General features: G+C 37.7%; 3 protein-coding genes across 6 annotated transcripts; 1 reads left to right on the forward strand and 2 right to left on the reverse strand.

Moving 5' to 3' along the window:
* Positions 1 to 1348: 1348 nt before the first annotated feature.
* On the reverse strand, positions 1349 to 12384 carry LOC129244645 (ATP-dependent RNA helicase bel). 4 transcript variants are annotated; one of them, XM_054882408.1, is made up of 5 exons: positions 12223 to 12384; positions 11509 to 11636; positions 5126 to 5444; positions 3167 to 5035; positions 1349 to 2333 (listed from the first exon to the last, which is right to left on the reverse strand). In XM_054882408.1, exons 2-5 carry the CDS (start codon positions 11551 to 11553, stop codon positions 2212 to 2214), a joined length of 2355 nt encoding a protein of 784 aa, XP_054738383.1. In that variant the 5' UTR covers positions 11554 to 11636; positions 12223 to 12384; the 3' UTR covers positions 1349 to 2211. The 4 variants fall into 4 exon arrangements, with proteins under 4 accessions (XP_054738383.1, XP_054738376.1, XP_054738391.1 ...); XM_054882401.1 differs by having other exon boundaries at positions 11509 to 11787; XM_054882416.1 differs by lacking the exon at positions 12223 to 12384 and adding an exon at positions 11898 to 12117.
* Positions 12385 to 14775: 2391 nt separating this feature from the next.
* Positions 14776 to 16903, forward strand: LOC129248297 (protein FAM114A2). Its single transcript, XM_054887791.1, has 3 exons — positions 14776 to 15687; positions 15751 to 16118; positions 16185 to 16903. The coding sequence occupies exons 1-3, from the start codon at positions 14911 to 14913 to the stop codon at positions 16594 to 16596; spliced, it is 1557 nt and encodes a 518-aa protein (XP_054743766.1). The 5' UTR covers positions 14776 to 14910; the 3' UTR covers positions 16597 to 16903.
* On the reverse strand, positions 16886 to 19682 carry LOC129248289 (parafibromin). The gene is made up of 8 exons (XM_054887779.1): positions 19343 to 19682; positions 19162 to 19267; positions 18426 to 19098; positions 18257 to 18367; positions 17981 to 18201; positions 17615 to 17777; positions 17406 to 17547; positions 16886 to 17340 (listed from the first exon to the last, which is right to left on the reverse strand). Exons 1-8 carry the CDS (start codon positions 19471 to 19473, stop codon positions 17304 to 17306), a joined length of 1584 nt encoding a protein of 527 aa, XP_054743754.1. The 5' UTR covers positions 19474 to 19682; the 3' UTR covers positions 16886 to 17303.
* Between the last annotated feature and the right edge of the window lie 519 nt (positions 19683 to 20201).

A 20201-nucleotide genomic window follows, 5' to 3' on the forward strand; every position in this document is an offset into this window, starting at 1 on the left:
CGCACTGGGGTTGGAGCTGGAAGGAAGGGGAGGGGTTGAGGGGGAGTTGTGTTGCTCCGATAGGCTCCTCACCGTGGAGGTGTTTGTGGTGGTGGCGGTTGGTGGTGCCGGCCTATCAGGGGGTGTGTTAGCCGTGGAGGCATTAGACGCCTGCTGGCGGGAGCAACACTTGGCCACATACCGTGTGGACCACTCCCTATGTGACTTAAGACCCGAGCAGGTCTTAAGGTGGCTCCACCCGTTGCACTTGTTGCACCTAACCGAGGTTGAGTTCGGGTGAAGCCGTTTGTGGCAGACGCAGCAGTAGAATACTTCTGGCCCAGGGTTGGATTCGATTCCAGCTCTGAGGAGAAGTATTTGGAGCAGGATTGCTGCGGGGGTTTGCTCCTGTGACGTAAGGCGGGGGATGATATGAGTTACACTAGACAGGGCTAGTATACTGGGGCGGCAGCCCTTGGTCGGGAAAAACCCGAGTCATTCCGGTACGTAGAATCGGCTGCCATGGGAATGATATATAGAAATATACTATATTCACGTCCAATGTCTGTCCAGGCCCAGGTGCCCAACGAAGGGTTAATGAAATCTCGAATTCTAACATGCTAGATTTCTCGGTTTTAGAATAAGAATTTTCTGTACCATTCAACTCTATTTTTAGTTTTAGTATTCACTTTGAAATCATGTTTTCTTGATTTCTGGAATAAATAAATAAAATAGACTCAAAAACTTAGGTGCGCAAATTTCTTTTCTACACAATCAACACATTTTTAAAACCACTACGGGAAGTAGCAACGTATTTGAAATACTTTTACAATGAGGAAATAACTACAGTAAATTCGCATTTTGTTTGTTTTTGCAAGTGAGAAAACCCGTTTATTTCATTTCCGTAAGAAGATTCTTGGTTAAGGAAAAACCACCTTAAGGAAGATAGAGTTGCGCCACACTCAGCTCTTGCTTATCCAAGCTTGACACTATAAATTTACTAAGTCGCGCTAGTATGAATGAAACATCTTTTTTTTCATTTGCTAAAAAGTACATTTATTTAGCAAACTTGTTTAATATATATTTTTTTTATTGTATTTGTTGTAGGTTTTGTTGTAATTTACTATTTGAAATTGTTGTTGCTGACGATTCTCGTTTTTTTTTTATTTTATATATATCCGCTGTATACTGATTTTAATTATTACATTTCTTATTGCAAGTACGTTTTTTCCAACGCTTTTAGTTGCTTTTAATAAGAGTTATATTTTTCAACTTCTTTCAGATTCGTCATTTTTTCAAGTGCTTTCCAATGCAATTAGATTACATTATTACATTTATTAATAATAAAAATGAAATTCAAAAATGCCAATTGTATCTGTTCTCTTGTGTTTCTTCTTGTTATACGTTTTTTCTCTAATAATCATAACAATTGAGTAAGTGCATTCGAATGTATTTCACCATTACGATTCGGCAAACGAACCGAATCGATCGACCCTTCAACCACACCTTATTCAATACTTTTCCAGCTAAACTGTTGCTTAACTCAACGCGCGCATATGCATTTGCATGCCCTCTGCAATCATTCACTCACACATTCAATTCAAAGTGTTACTGTATTCCCATTCGTGCTCCTTTTAAAATTTCTTCGTATTTCAATAGCTTACGCCTTTTCGTATTTTATAATAATTATAATTTAAAATTTTCTTTTATTATTGTTGCAGGGGTTTGCCATTGTTTATTATTTCAATAAATATGAGCCATTTATGTAATTTTCCACAGTGTGTGTGTGTCTTTCTTTATATAGGTAGTCTTATAAAAGAAAATACTTAGGAGCAAATTTGAGAAATTCATTAGGATCCGTTTGGATGTTTAGTTTTGTATGTGTGAAATCCTTTTGGACGAATGTGTACCTTTTGGTGTGGGAAGGGATAATATTTCCTTATTTGTATAAATGTGTATATGATTTGTTTGAATGTTTACTGTTTTATAAAATTAGTAATCTATACATAAATAATTGTAATATATAATTTCTATTTTTTTTTCGCAGTTCCGCTTCCATTATGTTTCCTTTTTATAATGTCTTCCGTATGCATTGTTAATCTTGCTTTGCTTTGCACTCTCTCAACCCTTATATTTTGCAGTTGCTGATTTCATCTTTTTGTTTACTTTTTCATACATTTCATTTATTTGATTTTTCGCTTTCAGCGGATATTCGCAATCAGTTCACTTTATTTAACTTCCCCACCAATCGGGACCGGAGTTGGAGTTAGCATGAGATGCCGAGTAACTGCCTCCGTAAGAGCCACCACCTCCACCTCCACCACCGCCATAGTAGCCACCACCAGAACTGCCACCTGAAAGTGTAAATTTAAATTGAGACTTTCTGCACCGAATTTAGAAAATAACTGCTTTCGATTCACCAACCACCCAGAACCTAGCGCATAGGGAATAAAAAAAACCCCCTTGAACACAGCATTGATTTCGTTTATACAAACTGTTATGTCATTATATTAATTCATAAAGATATCCCGCCATAGAACGGTCACAATCCCGTTGATTTTCAAAGCATTGCGGCTAAAGTATGCAAAATAACAATAAAAAAGCCCTGCCTACATACACTTGTCGCTTTTGAGCTAAGCGGTTAAACAAATGCGCATACTCATGCCATTACATACAAATTTGCCGCTTAGCGAGCAGTGGAATTCTCTAGCAAACAAAGAAGTGGTGAATCGAAAACGGCAAATACTATATAAAAAAAATAAAATTGTTTCCGTTTTTTTTTTTTTAGTTCTGAGTCTGCAGCTTAACCCTAGATCACTAAACATTCGTCTAATAGACCACGTACGCCCTACAGTTTTGCGAATTCTAAATATTCCCGTCACACCACCTTACTAGCAGACTTTACATAATAAATTAAATAGAAATAATATAATACTTCTCTTAATTTACACTCATTTGTTTGAAATATAAAAATATACTTGTTTTTAATTTGTAGGCTGTGAGACGAATTATTAGTGAGAGAGTAACACTGATTTAAGTTTAATGATCTAGGGTTAAGAATATCTATTTTCTAAATAGCGTAACTTATTTACATTTTTAATATAACTAAACTTTAAAACACAGAAACTTTCTTTTTATAAAAATAAATCTTTGGATTATAACTCCTCAATTCGCCCATACTACTTACCATTGCTGCGGTACGATCCACCACCTCCACCTCCGCCGCTTCGCGGACCACCACCGCCACCACCGCTACGGGGGCCACCTCCACCACCGCCTCCGCCAGAAGTTTGACGGTAATCACGAGAGCCAAAACCGCCGCCGTAGCGTCCAACACCACCGCCTCCACGTCGCCGATTGCCACTATGCGTGCGGTCTGATGAGAGCATCTCTTCAAGAAAACCAGGAACTTCCTGCTTTGTCTCGACGAGCAACTCCAACAAATCACCACAAATATTGCGATTCTTCTCATTGAAAAACGATGTAGCAACACCGAGATTGCCCATACGGCCTGTACGACCAATGCGATGTACGTACTCCTCCACATCTGAGGGCAGGTCAAAGTTAATAACGTGCTTCACATGGGGAATGTCCAAGCCACGTGCTGCCACCGCAGTGGCAACCAAAATGGGACAATCGCCGGAACGGAAGCAACGTAAAGCCTCCTCACGTTCTTTTTGTGTACGATCACCGTGAATACTTGTCACCGGATGATTGCATTGGTAGAGGAACTCTTCCAGTGCGTCGGCGCCTTTTTTCGTTTCTACGAAGATAAGCGTTAAACTATCCTTTGAGTACTCGGCACCGGCGCGTATCGACGACAATAGATCAAGCAAATACGAACGCTTATCTTGTTCGTATACCCATAAAATAGTTTGGGTTATATTCTCCGACGTGGAACCAACACGTCCCACAGCCAAGAATATATAATTGCTAAGAAAATCAGATGCCAGCTCTTGTATTTGTTTGGGGAAAGTAGCCGAGAACATCAAAGTTTGCCTCTGCCCAGTTGGTGGCATATTAGATTGCTCTACAATGCGTCGGATTTGTGGTTCGAAACCCATGTCCAACATACGATCGGCCTCATCCAATACCAAAAATCGTATGTTGTCTAAACCCACCTTTCCGCGTGTAATCATATCCTCCAGACGACCCGGCGTAGCCACAATCAGATGGCAGCCACGATCCAATTCACGCATTTGCTCACTTGTATTATTACCGCCGTAGAGTACAGCGGGACGCATACGAGAGCGATACGCAAACTTCTTGGCCTCCTCGAAAATCTGTGTGGCGAGCTCGCGCGTCGGTGCCAGTACTAGCCCAAGCGGATACTGCTTACGGCGACTGTACTGGCGATTATTTTGCGGTGGCGGCGTCATGCCATGCTCATACATTTGATTGAGAATAGGCAGCAAAAAAGCTGCTGTCTTGCCCGACCCGGTTTGTGCGCAGGCCATTAAATCGCGCCCATTTATTATAATTGGGATCGCATATTTCTGCACCGGTGTCGGTTTATCATATCTAGCCAACATCACGTTATTGCGTACGATCTCGGTCAGCTGCACGTCATCAAACGATACGATGTTAGGCGGTACATTCTGTCCCGTCGCTTCCACGGGTATATCCTCGTATTTGTCAAAGTTAATGCCGGTGTTGCCGACACCGAACAGTTCCGTCTCCACGCGTTCATCACGTGGTCCCAATTTAGTGTAGTCGATGTCGCCGCGGCGATCTTCCTTCCATCGTCCGCCATAGTTACGTTCTCCGCCGTTGCCACCACCACCTCCGCCTCTTTCGTTGCGTTGCTGTGCACCGTCTTCTGGGCGACGCTCTGGCTCCTGCCAACGATCGTTGCGAGGTTGTTGTGGTTGTGCTTGATCGTCGAAGGTTTCACTGTTACGATTACTGGTATTTCCACTACCGGCACCACCGCCCTGGCCTTGATTGCGTCCGCCACGATAGCCTCCGTTTTCCCGCCTATCAAATGTTCGCGAATTTTGCGGGCCACGACCTCCACGATTCCAATCTTCTCCACCACGTCGGGTTTCACCTTCAACTGTAAATGGGGAAAAATTAGAAAATTTTATTTACTTTTCCCACATTCCGAATCTCTTTCAAACATCAGTCACATTTTAAATTGACATACCTTCGAAACCGCCGCTGTTCTCCTCGTATCTGCCTCCACCACCACGACGCCCACCGCCGGAGTAACCACCACCCGAATTGTTATAACCACGACCACCGCCGCCTCTGCGATACTCTCCACCGCCGCCGCCGCGCTGTTCTCTGCCTTCGTACTTTGACGATGGAGTTCTCTCCTCGCGATTATCACTATTAGCGTTAGGTGCGCTGTTGCCACCTCCGCGTAGATGTGGAGGGATATAAACGCCGGAATTAGATGAACTCTTCGTTGTTATGGGGCTGCTATTATTAGCTTTGCCGCCATTCAAGTCCAGACCAGCAACCTAAAAGTATTATGAATAGTAAGTAGTAGAAATATTATATTGGAGAAAAACAAAGCAGATACTTAAATATCTAAAATAATAGTGCGGTGTTTTATGTTGCGAGATCTGATGTAAGGCCCCATATAATTTCCAGCATAAACTTACCAACTTTCCAACCATTTCCACCAATGTTTTTCATTATGGAAATTAAAATTGAAAAGTCAAGCTTCTGATAAACAAGAAAATTGACAGTATAAGAATATTTTCCTCAATTTTATGGAAAGTGAAAATATTCGAAAGTAGCTTAAATTTGTAGTTTCCACTTGATGGAAAATCAACAGAACTAAGATATAAAGAAAAAGACTATTTATTTTCATTCTGTCTCCTCCACCTCACCTAGAGTTCAATAACACTGAAACACTTAGAAGGGATTATCAAAACATGTCGTAATTTTTTAATACCCGCAAACAAAGCTAGGAAGCTCAAATATTTGTTTTTCTTTCTAGAGTTCTATAAAAAATGAAGTAATATCAATGCATTTCTCATTAAGAAATTGGTCCAATTTAAAAATAGCTAATTCTTGCGATTGCTTTTTCTGCTAAAAGAATTTTAGCACGCTCACACAATGATCTTGATAAATATCACTACCTATAATCCGAACAAGTATCTACCTTGTAAAAAAAAAAACAAAAAAACAAGGCAGCAAGCAAGGTGCTACAAAACACGGTCAAACATAATACAATAACAATGCGTTAGGGAAATCATATTAAGCTTACGGAAACAGAAGCTGCATGAAATGAGTGTATAAAAAGAGAATAAGACAAATTAAAGCAAGAAAATGTGGCGAGAATTACACAAATAGGTCAATGCAGACTTACTCACCGAACGATGGTATCGCAACATAACTTTTTTTTTCAAATTACCAGGTGTGCCCTCTTAAATTTTTTTATTCAGGAAAAATATTGCTCAAGAGCTGTGTTGTTGTTTCTAAGGAAATATTACTAACCTTTTGCTGACCGCGTTTTAAATCGTTATCTACATAAACACATTTACACATAAAAACAACAAAGCATCCGATAGAAACAAAATAAGAATAGTGTAGACGACGACACGCCAGCCGACGTCGCTCAGCCAATAATCCATTCTCTAAAACAATTTATAAAAAGCACAGAAAATGATTGCTCGCTTGTGCTGCAAGAGCGGGGAATTAGAAGGGGTTGTCTAGAATAAAAGTATTTCCGATTTTGATTACATCAAACTCAAACTTCGCTACAACCCATAAAAATCCAGTTTGAATTATTATTTTTTTTTTGTAGCACAAATTTGCTCTGAGACGTTGAGTGTCGAATTGACAGAGAAAACGCTTAGCCCATAGCACTAATACACCGAAATAGTATAAAATTTCGTTGCCGCCTAAAGCTGCAAAACTTGATTGTGATTAACCTCTCTTAAAAGCTACGGAAGATTTTGCTTCCCGCACGTGGTTTCTATTTCACATATAATTTCAAAAAATCTACATTTTGATTCTACTGCACGTATCGCCCAGTCATCGCACAATTAAAGCGATATTCGTAAAAAAAAAATAGATCGAAAAAATCGCCAACACTGTACACACGTCTAGAGTGCACTGCTCTGTTGTCAAATATTATACAAATTATACTTATGCATATGTATGTAATGCATACATACAAATGTGAGTGTATGGGCCATTCTGTGAAGAGTGGCGCCTATCATGAATTTTGCTTTTCAGTTTTTCTGACTTACGAAATAGATGTAATTCTCACTTAAATATTCATAAAAATAGCTTTAAAAAAATACACCTAGTGCTTGAATAAATATGCATATACATATGGAAGTGGTTTCTACTCGTTCCACCTGTCACGAAACAGTGCCCTGTCCGTCACAAACTTTTCCATTGTTTTTTTTTTTCTTTTAATATTTAAAAAATCTACTCTTTAATAGGGGTATCTCGAGAATTACGCGTATTTGTTTTCTCCCACACATCACACGTATGCGCTTGTTATAGAAGTATAATTAACTTAATACATCAAAAACGCATAGTATCTCTATTGAGTGGTTTGATTATTTGAGTATTATCTACTTTTTGAAATATTTAAATGCTTGTCAAAAAACGAGTAAAAACGTCCCACTTACGTCCCACGTCACAACGGAATGGCCCATAGCATAATTCGCACCAGCCACATACTTACACGTTGGCGACTGTAGAAATACATATGTATTAATATGCGAAATTCTCCACAACAGCAAAATGTTAAATACATTAAGGCATAATTATACTATTTCTTTTAGCTTCATGTGCAAATGTATGCGTGCGTATAGCTACATATTCTATAATGACGCGCCCGGCAACAATGCGCGAATGATGAATGAGAAGAAAATAAATTCAGACAAGAACAGTTAACTCATTTTTTGCGGGATTCATTACCGTCAATCCTTGAAGCATAACAATGAAACAACCAATACTAACGGATTAAAATTACTTTAAAAACTACTTGACTAGTTTAGAAATAAACACTGCAGTGCATTGGTTTGTTCATCATTAGGAGTAATTAGAGACTTAACTAAAATAACAGATGAATCATTCGCAATGTTAATATAAATTAAATATATATATACATATATATATGCACAGGAATAGGCAACTATTTTTTTTAATTTTCAAAACAATATAAAAGAAAAAATTATAAAAAAACATTACATAACAGACACTATTTTTTTTAATATAGCAGGTATGGCGGCCGCCGTAGCTGAATAGGTTGGTGCGTGTCTACTATTCACAGAGAGGATGTAGGTTCGAATCTCGGTGAAACACCAAAATTAAGAAAAACATTTGTCTAATAGCGGTCCCCCCTCGGCAGGCAATGGCAAACCTCCGAGTGTATTTCTGCCGTGTATACTTAGGTGCGGTGATCAAATTTGAAGTACAGTAAAACCACTACTTGCGAGAACTTCTCATAATCGGACAAAAAGCCATGAACCAACTTTTAGATAGCATTTTAAGAACCAATCCCGCTCCGATAAGCGGATATAAACTTGGTTTCTTATTTTTATTTTACATAACCATAAAATAAAAATGTTAAGAAAAAAAAAACCTCGGATTTGCGGATACAAGACTCTTATCCGCCGACAACGAAACAATAGCCGAAATCTGAGAATGATAGAATACAAGATTGCACCTTCTCAAGTGCCATGGCGTCAGTTTAGAGAATAAACAAACAAACAGAAATATTGAACATTTATTTTCAAAGCCAATGTGTAGCCCCAAGAGTGCGTTTATTAGAAAGTGATCGCCGCGAAGCCAATGCATGATCAGAAAGTGACAGCTTGGTGCGGTTTTTTTTGCGGTGACCTTATTGGCCCAGTTTTCGGAAATGCCATTCTTGTCAACGATCGATCTTTTGCAGGCCAAGTTCGGTAATCCAATTGTCATAATCCGCCTCAGCGATGTCAATTAAGGGGTTACATACCTTGTGTTGGACTAAAAAATCGAAAATTTTTTTATGGCATATTCTAAAAGTACATCATCTTTAAAATATAAATTCAAAAAATCATAAAGATCGGAGCACTAGAACGAAAGTTACAGACCATGGAAGCACGCGACCTTTATCCATAGATGAAGTGCACGCAAAACTTTAGACGAGATTATCTCGAAGTCGTGTTTTTGAATATTACCGTTGCGGTGATCATTATTTATCAAAAGCTATTTGGCCGATTTGCATAAACTTTTTTTTATTATTCGACGTCACAACCTCGTGAATCTGAACTGTTCACTTTTTATAAATATTTGCATAGTTCGCTAGTTTTTTCAACACCTCAAAAATCGTTTTTTTTTTTTTTGATGAAAAGCGGTTTTCATATCGAGAAAATTTTTCATTTGTTCGATATCAACAATAAATAATAACATTATTTAAAATAAAAACACCAAACCGTATTCTTCGAGAGTTAGCCTTTAGTATGATATATGCCTCATTTGAATAAAAGTTCTAAAACATATATTATAATATTTAAAAAAATTATGACAATCGTCCATTTTTTCGGGCTCACAAGGTATATAACCCCTTAAGCTGTGATTTGACGCCGTTGGATTTGGCCACCCAGAAGGAACGATGGAATTCTTTCTCTTTCAAAAAAACCAATAATATACCAAAAAATGTACGTTTATCATTTTTAAACTGGTCCCAACTCATGCGTCGTATCACATTACCCACCACTCGATGCTTAATTCTGTTAGCGAATTTGGGTGTTTATTTTGATATTAAGCTCACCTTTGCAGCGCTGTGCATATTAATTGCATAATAGTTACTTCTGATTCACCAACCACCTAGCGAATAGTGAATAAAACAAGCTCTAATTTCCTCACTCAGACTTTAACTTTAACACAAATTATCCTTTTGTTTTCCGATTCAAAACTGTCTGTTAAGACAGAGATTCAGTGCTTTTGTGTTGTCACAGTAAAAGGCATAATTCCCGAGCCTTTTATAGCCTCTTCAGAGGTCCCACAAAAATTCACAAGACTATTGGAGTTATCTTCAAATTTTTCTTTCAGTAGTCATATTCCGCATTTGGTGCGAAATCGTGCCCGATGTTGTGTTTCATAAGGTGTAAATAAGTTTAGAATTTGGAATGCTGTACATATTTCTTTGGATGCCTGCCCAAAAAAACTTGTATAGTCGTATTTTATGTGCTCAAAAAATTGTCCTGAAGTTTGCTCTACGAACTCTAAATTTTTCAGAACCTCTGCCATCATTCGATACGGCTACTTGTAATAAATAAGAAACCAGTAAAAGGTAGAAGATCTGAGCTTTATCTATCCTTTACTGTTAATATTCTAATTACTGTAATTAAAGGTTTACAGATTGTGCTGTTCTTCTACCTCTACATATGTATGTATATATAATATTAATTTCTATTCTATGTTCCATATTTTATCACATAATATATAAAATATGTTTATATGTCTATCTACACTGATTCTGACTACATCCAGGCTAAGAAATCCGACACACAAAAAACAATTATAATCTGTACTGAGTCTAATTAGTTCTAATTTGGTTATGGGTGGTGAATTTACTAGCCAAGGTACCTTTGCTCCCAGTTAGGAACAATAATACTATGTTCACCAAGCTGCTGGGATGCTACCGTAGTGCGTGACTTTTATCCGATCTCAATAATATTAATATGTCGAATCTAAATGCAGTAGGATACACTATCTACTTAAAGATGGGGTGACACCGCCTACTTTTAAAAATGTTACTTGCGGCTTTCTTTTCATGGGTTTAAAGTTTTTACCAAATTGTGGTTGCATTATTTTTACATCATATTTATTTCTTTTTTTTTAAATATCGATGTATGGAAGGTGGACTTCTTGATTGACCGATTTCGCCCATTTTCAATATCTCTCATCATTATGAGCTTTTGGTGTACCTATATACACAGGTCTTTTTTTATCTCGATTCTTTCATGCTGTTACATACTACCGTTATGTGAATAAATTATAATACTATTGGGCACAAGTACGCGGGTATACTAACTGCACCAGCGTAAACTTGTAGCAACAATTGCCGCGGAAGGGCCTCCCAAACGAGCCAATAAACTCTGAACATAAAAAACTTTATGTTCTTTGGTAAACTCGGCTTAATGATAATCGAAGCAAAGCGAAGTAGAACATCCAATGAAAATAGACAAGCGGAACAAATTGGCGAAATAAAAAACTTAAAATCTTACAACAAAGAGAAGAATTACTTAGCGAAAAAGAAATGTGATGATTGACATAAAAAAGGAAATAAAGTAATAAAAAGAATGTAAAAGCGAAACGAAATATGTAATTCACAATCAACGAAACGATGAAATTGTACGAACGCCGCACGACGGGGTCGAAACGAACGGGTAGCTAAAGCGGTAGACTGCGATAGGAAGGACAGCATGTATAGTTGTAATATGTTATGAAATCAATAATTTTTTTTAATAAACATTTAGAAAAACTGTATTCACCATTTATAAATCACTTTTACACCTGCACTATTATATACACTATTATCACAATCATTCATTTCATGACACTTACCTGCTGCTCTAGACCTGTGCCATTTTGGTTAATAGCATTACTCATATTACCCTCCAATCAGTTGCTGGTTTTTTCTTTCTTTCCGTTTAGGAAAATCTCGAATGCTTGCTCACTTGCTTACACTGCTTCTATTGTATATAGAAATCGAGAAGAAATAAAACCAAAATTGTCTTTTCTCTATCTATTAAGAGTTTCAGTTCAGTTAAGGGACTTTTTTTTTTGGTGTATACGGCAGTATATTCTTTTTTTGCTATCTCATCAGTTTTTTCACATGGGCTACTGAAATTTTAAATAGTTAATATCGCTGAATATACTAAACACTTTTCGTATACATATAGTCTTTTTTGGTTGAATTTTATCAACTAGTTGTGAATAAGAAAAACTTATACCAAGTTCTTGCAAATTTTCAGCACACGAACGAAAAACGCGTCGAACGTCTACTTCACTCGTTCAGTAAAAGAAAAAGAAAAATGGCCGAGCTCAGCCGACTACCGAAACGAAGAAAAGTACAATTGCAGAGATGCTTTTGTGGAATGTAATCTACAAACTTGCAAAAAACAAAATTCGAAAGTGCTAAACAGCTACAAACCGCGCAATATGTGGTGGTAACCTTATTGGCAATAAAGTTGTTTTAAATTAATATGACAATTTTTTGTAAATAACAATCCAAAATGCCAATAAAGCTCATGTATTTTTGTTTCATGAGTCCAACACCTTTTTATTTATATGATTTCCTGTATGATAGCGCTGGGTCAAGAACTGCAACTATATTCTCCTTATCAGCCGGTTTATTGAGTTGTATTCGAGTTATTTTCCAAATTTTAATAGAGTAAAAAGACAAGCCAAAAATATGTTGTAGAAGAATTTTGATGAAGAAATGAACATAGAAAGTCAGGAAAGTGTTTACGTATGGTGTTTTTTTAATTTTATACAAATTGGATGGATTAATTGAAATACTTTGGAGAACTCTACATGGTTAATAAATATGACGATGACCCAAATGGTCATAATATTCAAAGGTGATATTTATTTATTTATTTATTTAGTACACAAACGCCAATCGGCAATATACAACTTGGTAACAATTAATGAAATGAGAAAAATTGACTTTTGAGGGGAAAGGTTTAAACAAATTAATAGGGTATTTGTAACAATTAATTGATTCAAAAAAAAAAATTCGAAATAATGTTTCACCTAGGCGTATGGTAATAGACGTGATTTAATATCTGGTACGAAGGTATTGAGTGATCCGCTGTAAAAGTCCACCTCGTTGTGCAGAGAGTTGGCGATCCTAGATATTCGGTTATGTGGACCGTTAAAAACATAGTTTTTGGTTGTCCTTGTGATTTTTAGGAGCCGATTGCGTCTCAGTGGAAGTCCAACAGGTGCGAATTCAAAGCAACTATTGATATCTGCGGCATCGATCAGGCCATTCACAGCTTTGAAAAAGAATATTAGGTCCGCTACCTGCCGACGTGCTTGCAAATTATTGATGTGGAACTGGTCATAGATCTCAAGTGTTGATCTGTATTCTCCTTGTCGACTGTATCGGTAATCCAGGTTTCTGCAGAGTTTCACTTGTACTCCTTCGACGCGTTTGATTGCAGAGTCAGTAAAAGGAGACCAGATTGCTGTGCCATATTCCAGAATTGGAAGGACTAAGGAGGAGAAAAGGCTCAGTAAGGTGTTGGGATTTGTGAAGTCCTTGCTGGTTATAGTAATAAAACCAAGAGTTTTAAACGCTAGATCCTTTATGCTGTCGATTGCACTTATTGTCTCGTTGTTTTAATTGTAGTTGGTTGGAGTACAGACGTGCGATCTTGAGAAAGATACTGCGGCACACTTTTTGATATTCAGGCCTAGTTTTTTTCTGCTGAACCAGGCCGAAGCAATTGTCGGAAGCAATTGTAAGCAATAAGTAATTTGTGAGTTACTACCATCAACGAATAAATAAACAATTTGGCAAGCAGAGCAAACTTCATTTCTCTTCTTGAAATTTCTCACCCAAAACCACTTAGAATCGTAATTGATTTAAATTACTTCCAATTGGTTTTTGGTGGTGAATTTCCTAGACGAGCTTTATTAGGGAGCGGGCCGGGATTTGCCCCTAATTCTCTTTAAATGTTCTTTGAGTAAATTTTCTTGGGCTTCAAATTTATTCCTCTTAGTTTGTAAGTAAGTTTTTGTGTCTTATCATAATTTATGAGAGTTTTACGAGAGTTAAGGACGGACATTCACCAAACCAAAATCACTTAGAATCACGACTTATTTTAATGAGAGCTAATTTGTTTTTGGTAGTAAATTTTCTAGCCGAGTTTGGTTAGGCTTAGGTAGCGAAATGGACCGACAAATGCAACTCCATGTTTTATACGTTTTTTGATACATTGTACAAATAGAAGCCAAGAGTGTTTGACTAAGTCGAGCTTCCGTTTTTCACCATTTTACTATTTTGTTTGTATGTCCTTTTGTTTGTATATGTATCTGCAGCGAATTGCGAAGACGCTATCTTGTATTTTATCACTCGTGCTAAGGCTTCCTCGATAGAGCCTCCAGTGCTGTCCTTGCCCAATGAGATGTTCATATTTGGTGTAACGTCCGATTCCCTTGTAGGTATGTGGAAGTAAGAGCCAACAACTGGACGACGACCCATACCCTCGCCGCAAAATCTCATTGCAATAAAGCCTACAAATTCGGTTATCTGATATATAGTGGAACCTTGGACGGTTTGTTTATTGCTCTTCGAATTGAATATAAATGAAAATTCTCCTAATTCCCTTTCACTAATTTCCTTTTAATACCACCACCTCATGGTGTATATGTAGAAATTAAAGATGGCGTCATCCGAAAACCGCTATTTTATTTTCCACGATTTTTGACAACCGGTTAACATCATGAGCTATAATAATACAAAGCAAATAAACAAGAAAAACAAAAGTAAGATAAATTACTTGTTCGTAAATATTCAGTATGGCTTGACGTCGGGATAAGAAAATGTGTGTGTGTGTGTGTGTGGTGTATACTTTTTTGTGTTTGGCAGTTTATTGCTTTCGTTAATCCCCCCACTTCACAAACAAGTAATTTCGCTTCCATTTGTTTGTATATTTTTGAGGCATGACGTCGGATTGTTTGGCTATCTATTGCTTTCGTTTACGCTTTCTTTTCACAAACAAGTAATTTCCCTTCCATTTGTTTGTATATTCTCCAGGCGTGACGTTGCAGCGAATTCGGAAGACGCAATCTTGTATTCTAACATTCTTGTTACCAGCTTGTATACATAGTCTTTGCATCGAATTGCTCATAGGTTGGTCCATCCCTATTTTTACCTTCAACAAAAGACACGTAAATAAAAGGAAATATTTTCGCGTAAACTTAGATACAAAGTGAATTCCTATTTAGGAAATTATGTCGACCAAAAGTGAAGCTAAAGATATAAACAGGTCTGTGCCTGGGAAAAATGATTGGGGTCAGGGCGACGACGATGACAATTGGGATGATTGGGGTGATGCAGAGGATAACTTCGATGATGCACAGGATGATAATTTGTTGGGACAAAATCACAGTAGCGAAAAGTCAAGTCCAACTAATAATAATATTCATTCCTCAAATTCGAAAACTGTGGAAAATGTAGAAGAAATCAAGCAAGACATCAATAGCAACAAGGGCGCATCCACAGAGTCAATGAGCCAAAAAACACAAAATCCTTTAACAACCCAAAGGCCAAATACAGGTTGGGGTGGTCTCTTCGGAGGTGTAGTCTCTTCAGTCATTTCCACAGCTTCTGAAGGGTTTGGAAATATTACGTCAACTGTGAGCCAAGGGCTTAATCAAGTAATTGGTGTACCCGATCCGGAAGAGTTGGTACGTATGCAGGCTGCCGAAGCAACAAAGGCTAAAAGTGAGTCGGAAACGCCAACAGTGCAAGATAAAAACGAAAATCAAAACAATTTAAGTGATAGCCGATCACATAATGTTCAGCAGGAGGAAGAGGCGGCGCCTGTATTTAGTTTAAATATTGTTAGTGGAGTAACAACGATTGGAACAAAAGTATTGAACACAGGTTTAGATACGCTTGAAGGCATCGGGAAAAAAACAATGCACATATTGCAAGAGAATGACCCGCTCTTAAAGAATAAACGAAAATTGCTCGGTTTGGAGGCGGAGAGGCCAAATTTAAGCCAGGTTGGTGAAGAGAGGAAATAGAATGTTGTTATATAGTATAATTATCAATTTCCTTACTTGTAGATACTTAAAGAGGCTAAAAAAGATGCTGATCAATTAGAAAATACATTAAAAGAGATGAAACTGGAGAAATCACGTGAAATGCTACGTTTCGATCTGCTTTTCGAAAACGAATGTGGCCTGGTACACCTGGAAGCATTGGAAATATTATCTAAAGAATCAACACTTAAATTGCAGAAATTACAGGACGCAGTTAGTGGCAATGCGCTTACCGATTTGCAAGAGACAATTACGGAAGTAAAAGAACTTATGGAGTTGGAAGATTTGGAAGGAGAAAGCGATGGGGACTACGATGCAAAGGAGTTGAATGCACGTTTAATGAGCGCCATAGAAGATGCAGATTTGGCAATCAGCTTCGATGACATAACGAGGTATGTTAAACTGGCTAGCTTAGTTTAGACTTGCTTTACATTAGATATGTGCCATTCTTTTTACAGCAACTGGTCAAAAGCGCTGGAATGGCTCCACATTGCGCCCACGGTTGTCACCAAAGACACCGTACAGGAGACTTTTGCTCAAGGCCTTACCACACTAGCTCAAGCGTGTGCTATACAAATGAATAAATTACATAAAATCGCTGAATTGTTGTTGGTGAAAGAACATCATAGCACTGCCAACGAAGTTGATTGTATTGTCCAATTGTGCAAGCAGTTTAATATACACTTAAATGGGCTGACAAATCGTTTTGCTGCAGCATTAACGGCTATCAAGCTGGACCCCCAAATAGTGCCAGAGGATTTCGCGAATACTTGCATAAGTACGCTTTTCGCTGAAATGCTAGTCGCCACACAACATATCGAAAAGGCTTTTCATTTGTTTCTGCCGATATTGCAAATTGGAGCAATGTAAAGTGACCAAGTGGAGAATGGAAATAATTAATTATTTGGTGTTTAATTGATTGTATTAAAAAATTATCGCATCACTTGTGATTGTTGAAAAAATTGCTGTAAAAAAAGATGATTGTATTAATTTTTTCAGACACTTTATTGTGTGGACATTCCACGTTCCGATTGGTCTGTTGTGGTCCCTAGTTTTATGAAATTTCAGACAAGAACTTTTCCAAATAAATGTACTCACCTGTTTATAAAACTATTAGTGACGTTTATATATTTAACTCTTTAATAGCTACAATAAACAATTTTAATTTTTTTATATATGTAATTTGTTTTTGGTTTTTAACACACTAGGTATGTATTATGTCTCGCAGGAGGCTTGCAGGCTGGCTTCTTTGCAGTAAATGAAAATGAAATGGTTTCGATGAAGATGTGTTTTTTTTAATGTATTACTATGTTGTGGAAGGAGAACAATTCAGTCATATAAACGTGCTGCGCGCTTGAAACAGACATGAGAAGCGAATTTCTTTCCATTTTGTCGACAGTGATAATGCATTATATTTTCGAGGTTATTTTAAATTAATTGAACTACTAACTACAAGGTTTCTTTCTGAAAAATAAAAATACAAAAAAGTCTCCCTCATATCTAGCACAATAGAGGATTGTATGATGTGCTGCAGCATTAGTAAGCACTGATTTTGCGACAACGCGTGTACAGGTGCTTCAAAATCTTAAATCAGGTTTATTTTTTGCCATGTATCTGTAACATATAAATTGTTTTCATTTAAAATATTATCTATATCAATTTCTGATTATTCTACTCACTTATCCAAAGTCTCCCAGAAAGTCATTAATACAGCGCGGTCTAAATGTCGTTTATTCTGAGAAAGATTCAACACCGTAACGGACCACTTTGCTACGTTGGTGTCCAGTTTCAGTTCGCTAAAGCGTAAGTGAAAAGCACAAACTGCGAAAAGGCAGAGGAAATTCATATTATGATATTTTTCTGATGCGGTGTAATGCAACCTATTTACTTTTGGAGAAAATTTCGACCGGGTTACCATCCCAAGGCCAGCCTTTAAACTGCCAAGCAGGCCCCATTACAAATACTGCCACAACTCGCTGCCAATCTTGAGCCGAAAGCTTCTGAGGGTTATCGATAATACGATAAGGCACAGTTTGGTTGTTTCGTTTGCGCTACAAGTCAAATAATAATAAATTTATTTAGAATAAGTTAATAACAAGCAAGTGAAATATTGCTACCGCAAAAGCATGAAACAATTTCTCATATTCGGGTAATGATTATGAATAAATAAACTCAATTTAATGAATATACAACTGGGCCGTTCCGATTACATTGGACAAAATAATTTGTGTTTGCTTCCGTTTCGAAAACTTACCTGCAACAAGACTTCGTTATCGCGTGTACCACCTGCACGTTTCTTATCTTCTGTCGAGATAAATTTCAATTCCTGCAAAATGTCCTTGGCATTATACATTGTGATGAGGCTGGTATTGGCGGAAGGTATTATAATTATGGGCGTACGTGAGACTCGTTTCTGGGCCGATGGCGCTACTTGACGAGCTTGAGCAGTAGGCAGCAGTTCCTTTGGACGACCAGCTGTAGTTAAATTTTCCATTAAATATAATTTTCTAAATAATATAAACTAACTTACGTATTTGGGGTGCCATATTTGCCTTGCGTTGTGCCAGTGATCCCTCTGTCACTGATTTCAGTGACATGCCATGGTAAGTTCCCAGTGTGTCGATTTTGAATCCCTCGGTTTCTGCAGAACGACAAAATACTCAGAATTTTTAAAATTAAGCTCAAAGTAGACAGCAAACCTTCTTTCTGCCTGTTGAAACGCTCCTGATCGTAACGATTATATTGCGTCAGTTGTGGTTGCGGTTTGGCAATACGCGCCGGTTCTGGCATTTTAATTGCTTGTTGTGCTGCCGGCCTATTTCGTCCCTCTTCACGCGCCTTTATGCCTTGCAGAATAGCAAAGATATTTTTTGCAAACATTTTGCCCGCACTCTGCAAAATCGTTGTACGCGTGCGCCATTGCCTTTCGCGACTTATTATATGCTTCGTTGAATCCACATCATAATCAAGTATGGCACGTAAATCTGTAGCCATGGCATCTTCATTGTCCGTGCGTTTGATGGTAGTACGTTTGTTGGCCAAGCGCTTTGCTTTGATAGCAGCAATCTTCTCTACGGACATCGTTTCCGAGAGCGATTTGATATTATCTATGTTGACCGTAGTTTCCTTTTTGTTGACATCCCAACGTGCTGCCAGCTGCTCACGCACCTTCTGCACTTGCGTTTCTTCAAAGCGTGCCTTCTTCGCAAGTGAATCACCCGCCGGCCCATCTCCGTCTGCAGGTCGTTTTACTTGTGTGGGGATTTCAAGTGGGGCACTTTTATCTATACTAGCGCATGTTGAAGTCTCGCCATTAAGATAGGCAAGCAACTCTTTGCGATCGGGCCGATTGACTGCCGGTATATCCTCTGCCTGTGGAGTAGATAAGGTAAGTTTCGATGCACCAATTATACAAAAATTTAATTAGATACTAACAGCACATTGCCGCACATACACCGAGTGCTGGAGCATAACATTTTTTAGCAGATATAATAAACATTCCAACGTGTAATATTCGCGTGGTGCCCCTTTCTTCCCGGAACTGCGTATAAAATTCGTAGCAATTAAGGTATGCTCGGTTAAATATTTAAGCAAGTCGCCACGTAGGTCTACTTACCCATATTTTAAATAGTTTGTTTTCACATTTTTCGGCCAAGAGAATTCACCGAAAATTATTTGATTATCACGTTCAATAATTTCTTTTTTGTTTATGTTGTACTGGCGCAGGAGACTCAGTGGATCCGCCATTGTTTAGTTTTCACAAAATCTGCACACACAATACAGGCAATAAATTGATGGTATTTCTTGAGTCCGTTTTAAATATGTTCCAAAAAATTAATTAGTTATTTTATATCTGAAACCGTTTTCACTTTCGTAAAAATAAATTTTTACTCCTTGTTGCGAAAACGACGTTTCACGTTTGACGTTTGAAGTTTGACGTTTGTTAGTCAACTATGGTGGCAATGTTGTATTCATTGCAAATTTATAGAGGTGAGTTCGCTAGAATGACAGCCAAATTTACCCTCTGTCTCGACATGCGACATCTCATACTAAGAATGGCAGAGTACAAAATTGTGCTTTCCTAAGTGCCGTCACGGCAGTAAAAATAACGAAAAAAATAAAAAGAATTCGTGGAAGGAAATGGAAACCAAGAATAAACATTTTCAAATAGATTGATTTACCGACATTTTTTTAAATCTTTCGTTCAATAAGGAAAGTCACATAAGGAAAGTCCAAGATTAAATTTATTAGAAGTTTGCACTATATTTCTAGGTCCTACTTCACAGGATCATTTCTGCTGTCAGTCCTCATTTACTTTTAATTGGACTCCAAGGATGCTTCAAAGCCAAGCATAAGTATTTGGTAGGTTTATGTGCAAACTTTCAGGTGCAGGGAGACTGGAAAACATACTAGTGTGAGTCGCAGATGTAGTATCTGCTAGGGGTGGGACTATTCGAATAAAAATTATTCGAATA

The sequence above is a fragment of the Anastrepha obliqua genome, chromosome 1, assembly GCF_027943255.1.
Source record: "Anastrepha obliqua isolate idAnaObli1 chromosome 1, idAnaObli1_1.0, whole genome shotgun sequence".
Taxonomy (NCBI): domain Eukaryota; kingdom Metazoa; phylum Arthropoda; class Insecta; order Diptera; family Tephritidae; genus Anastrepha; species Anastrepha obliqua.

Bases quoted from the DNA above. Each gene is read 5' to 3' on its own strand.
- LOC129244645 (XM_054882408.1), bottom strand. From the start codon at position 11,553: ATGAGTAATGCTATTAACCAAAATGGCACAGGTCTAGAGCAGCAG. The intron at 5,036-5,125 runs GTATGTCAATTT...CCCCATTTACAG, and splicing joins GAACAGCGGCGGTTTCGAAG to TTGAAGGTGAAACCCGACGT. The intron at 2,334-3,166 runs GTAAGTAGTATG...TTACACTTTCAG, and splicing joins TGGATCGTACCGCAGCAATG to GTGGCAGTTCTGGTGGTGGC.
- LOC129248297 (XM_054887791.1), top strand. From the start codon at position 14,911: ATGTCGACCAAAAGTGAAGCTAAAGATATAAACAGGTCTGTGCCTGGG. The intron at 15,688-15,750 runs GTTGGTGAAGAG...CCTTACTTGTAG, and splicing joins AGAGGCCAAATTTAAGCCAG to ATACTTAAAGAGGCTAAAAA. The intron at 16,119-16,184 runs GTATGTTAAACT...TTCTTTTTACAG, and splicing joins AGCTTCGATGACATAACGAG to CAACTGGTCAAAAGCGCTGG.
- LOC129248289 (XM_054887779.1), bottom strand. From the start codon at position 19,473: ATGGCGGATCCACTGAGTCTCCTGCGCCAGTACAACATAAACAAAAAA. The intron at 19,268-19,342 runs GTAAGTAGACCT...TTTTATACGCAG, and splicing joins ACAAACTATTTAAAATATGG to TTCCGGGAAGAAAGGGGCAC. The intron at 19,099-19,161 runs GTTAGTATCTAA...TCTACTCCACAG, and splicing joins TGTATGTGCGGCAATGTGCT to GCAGAGGATATACCGGCAGT.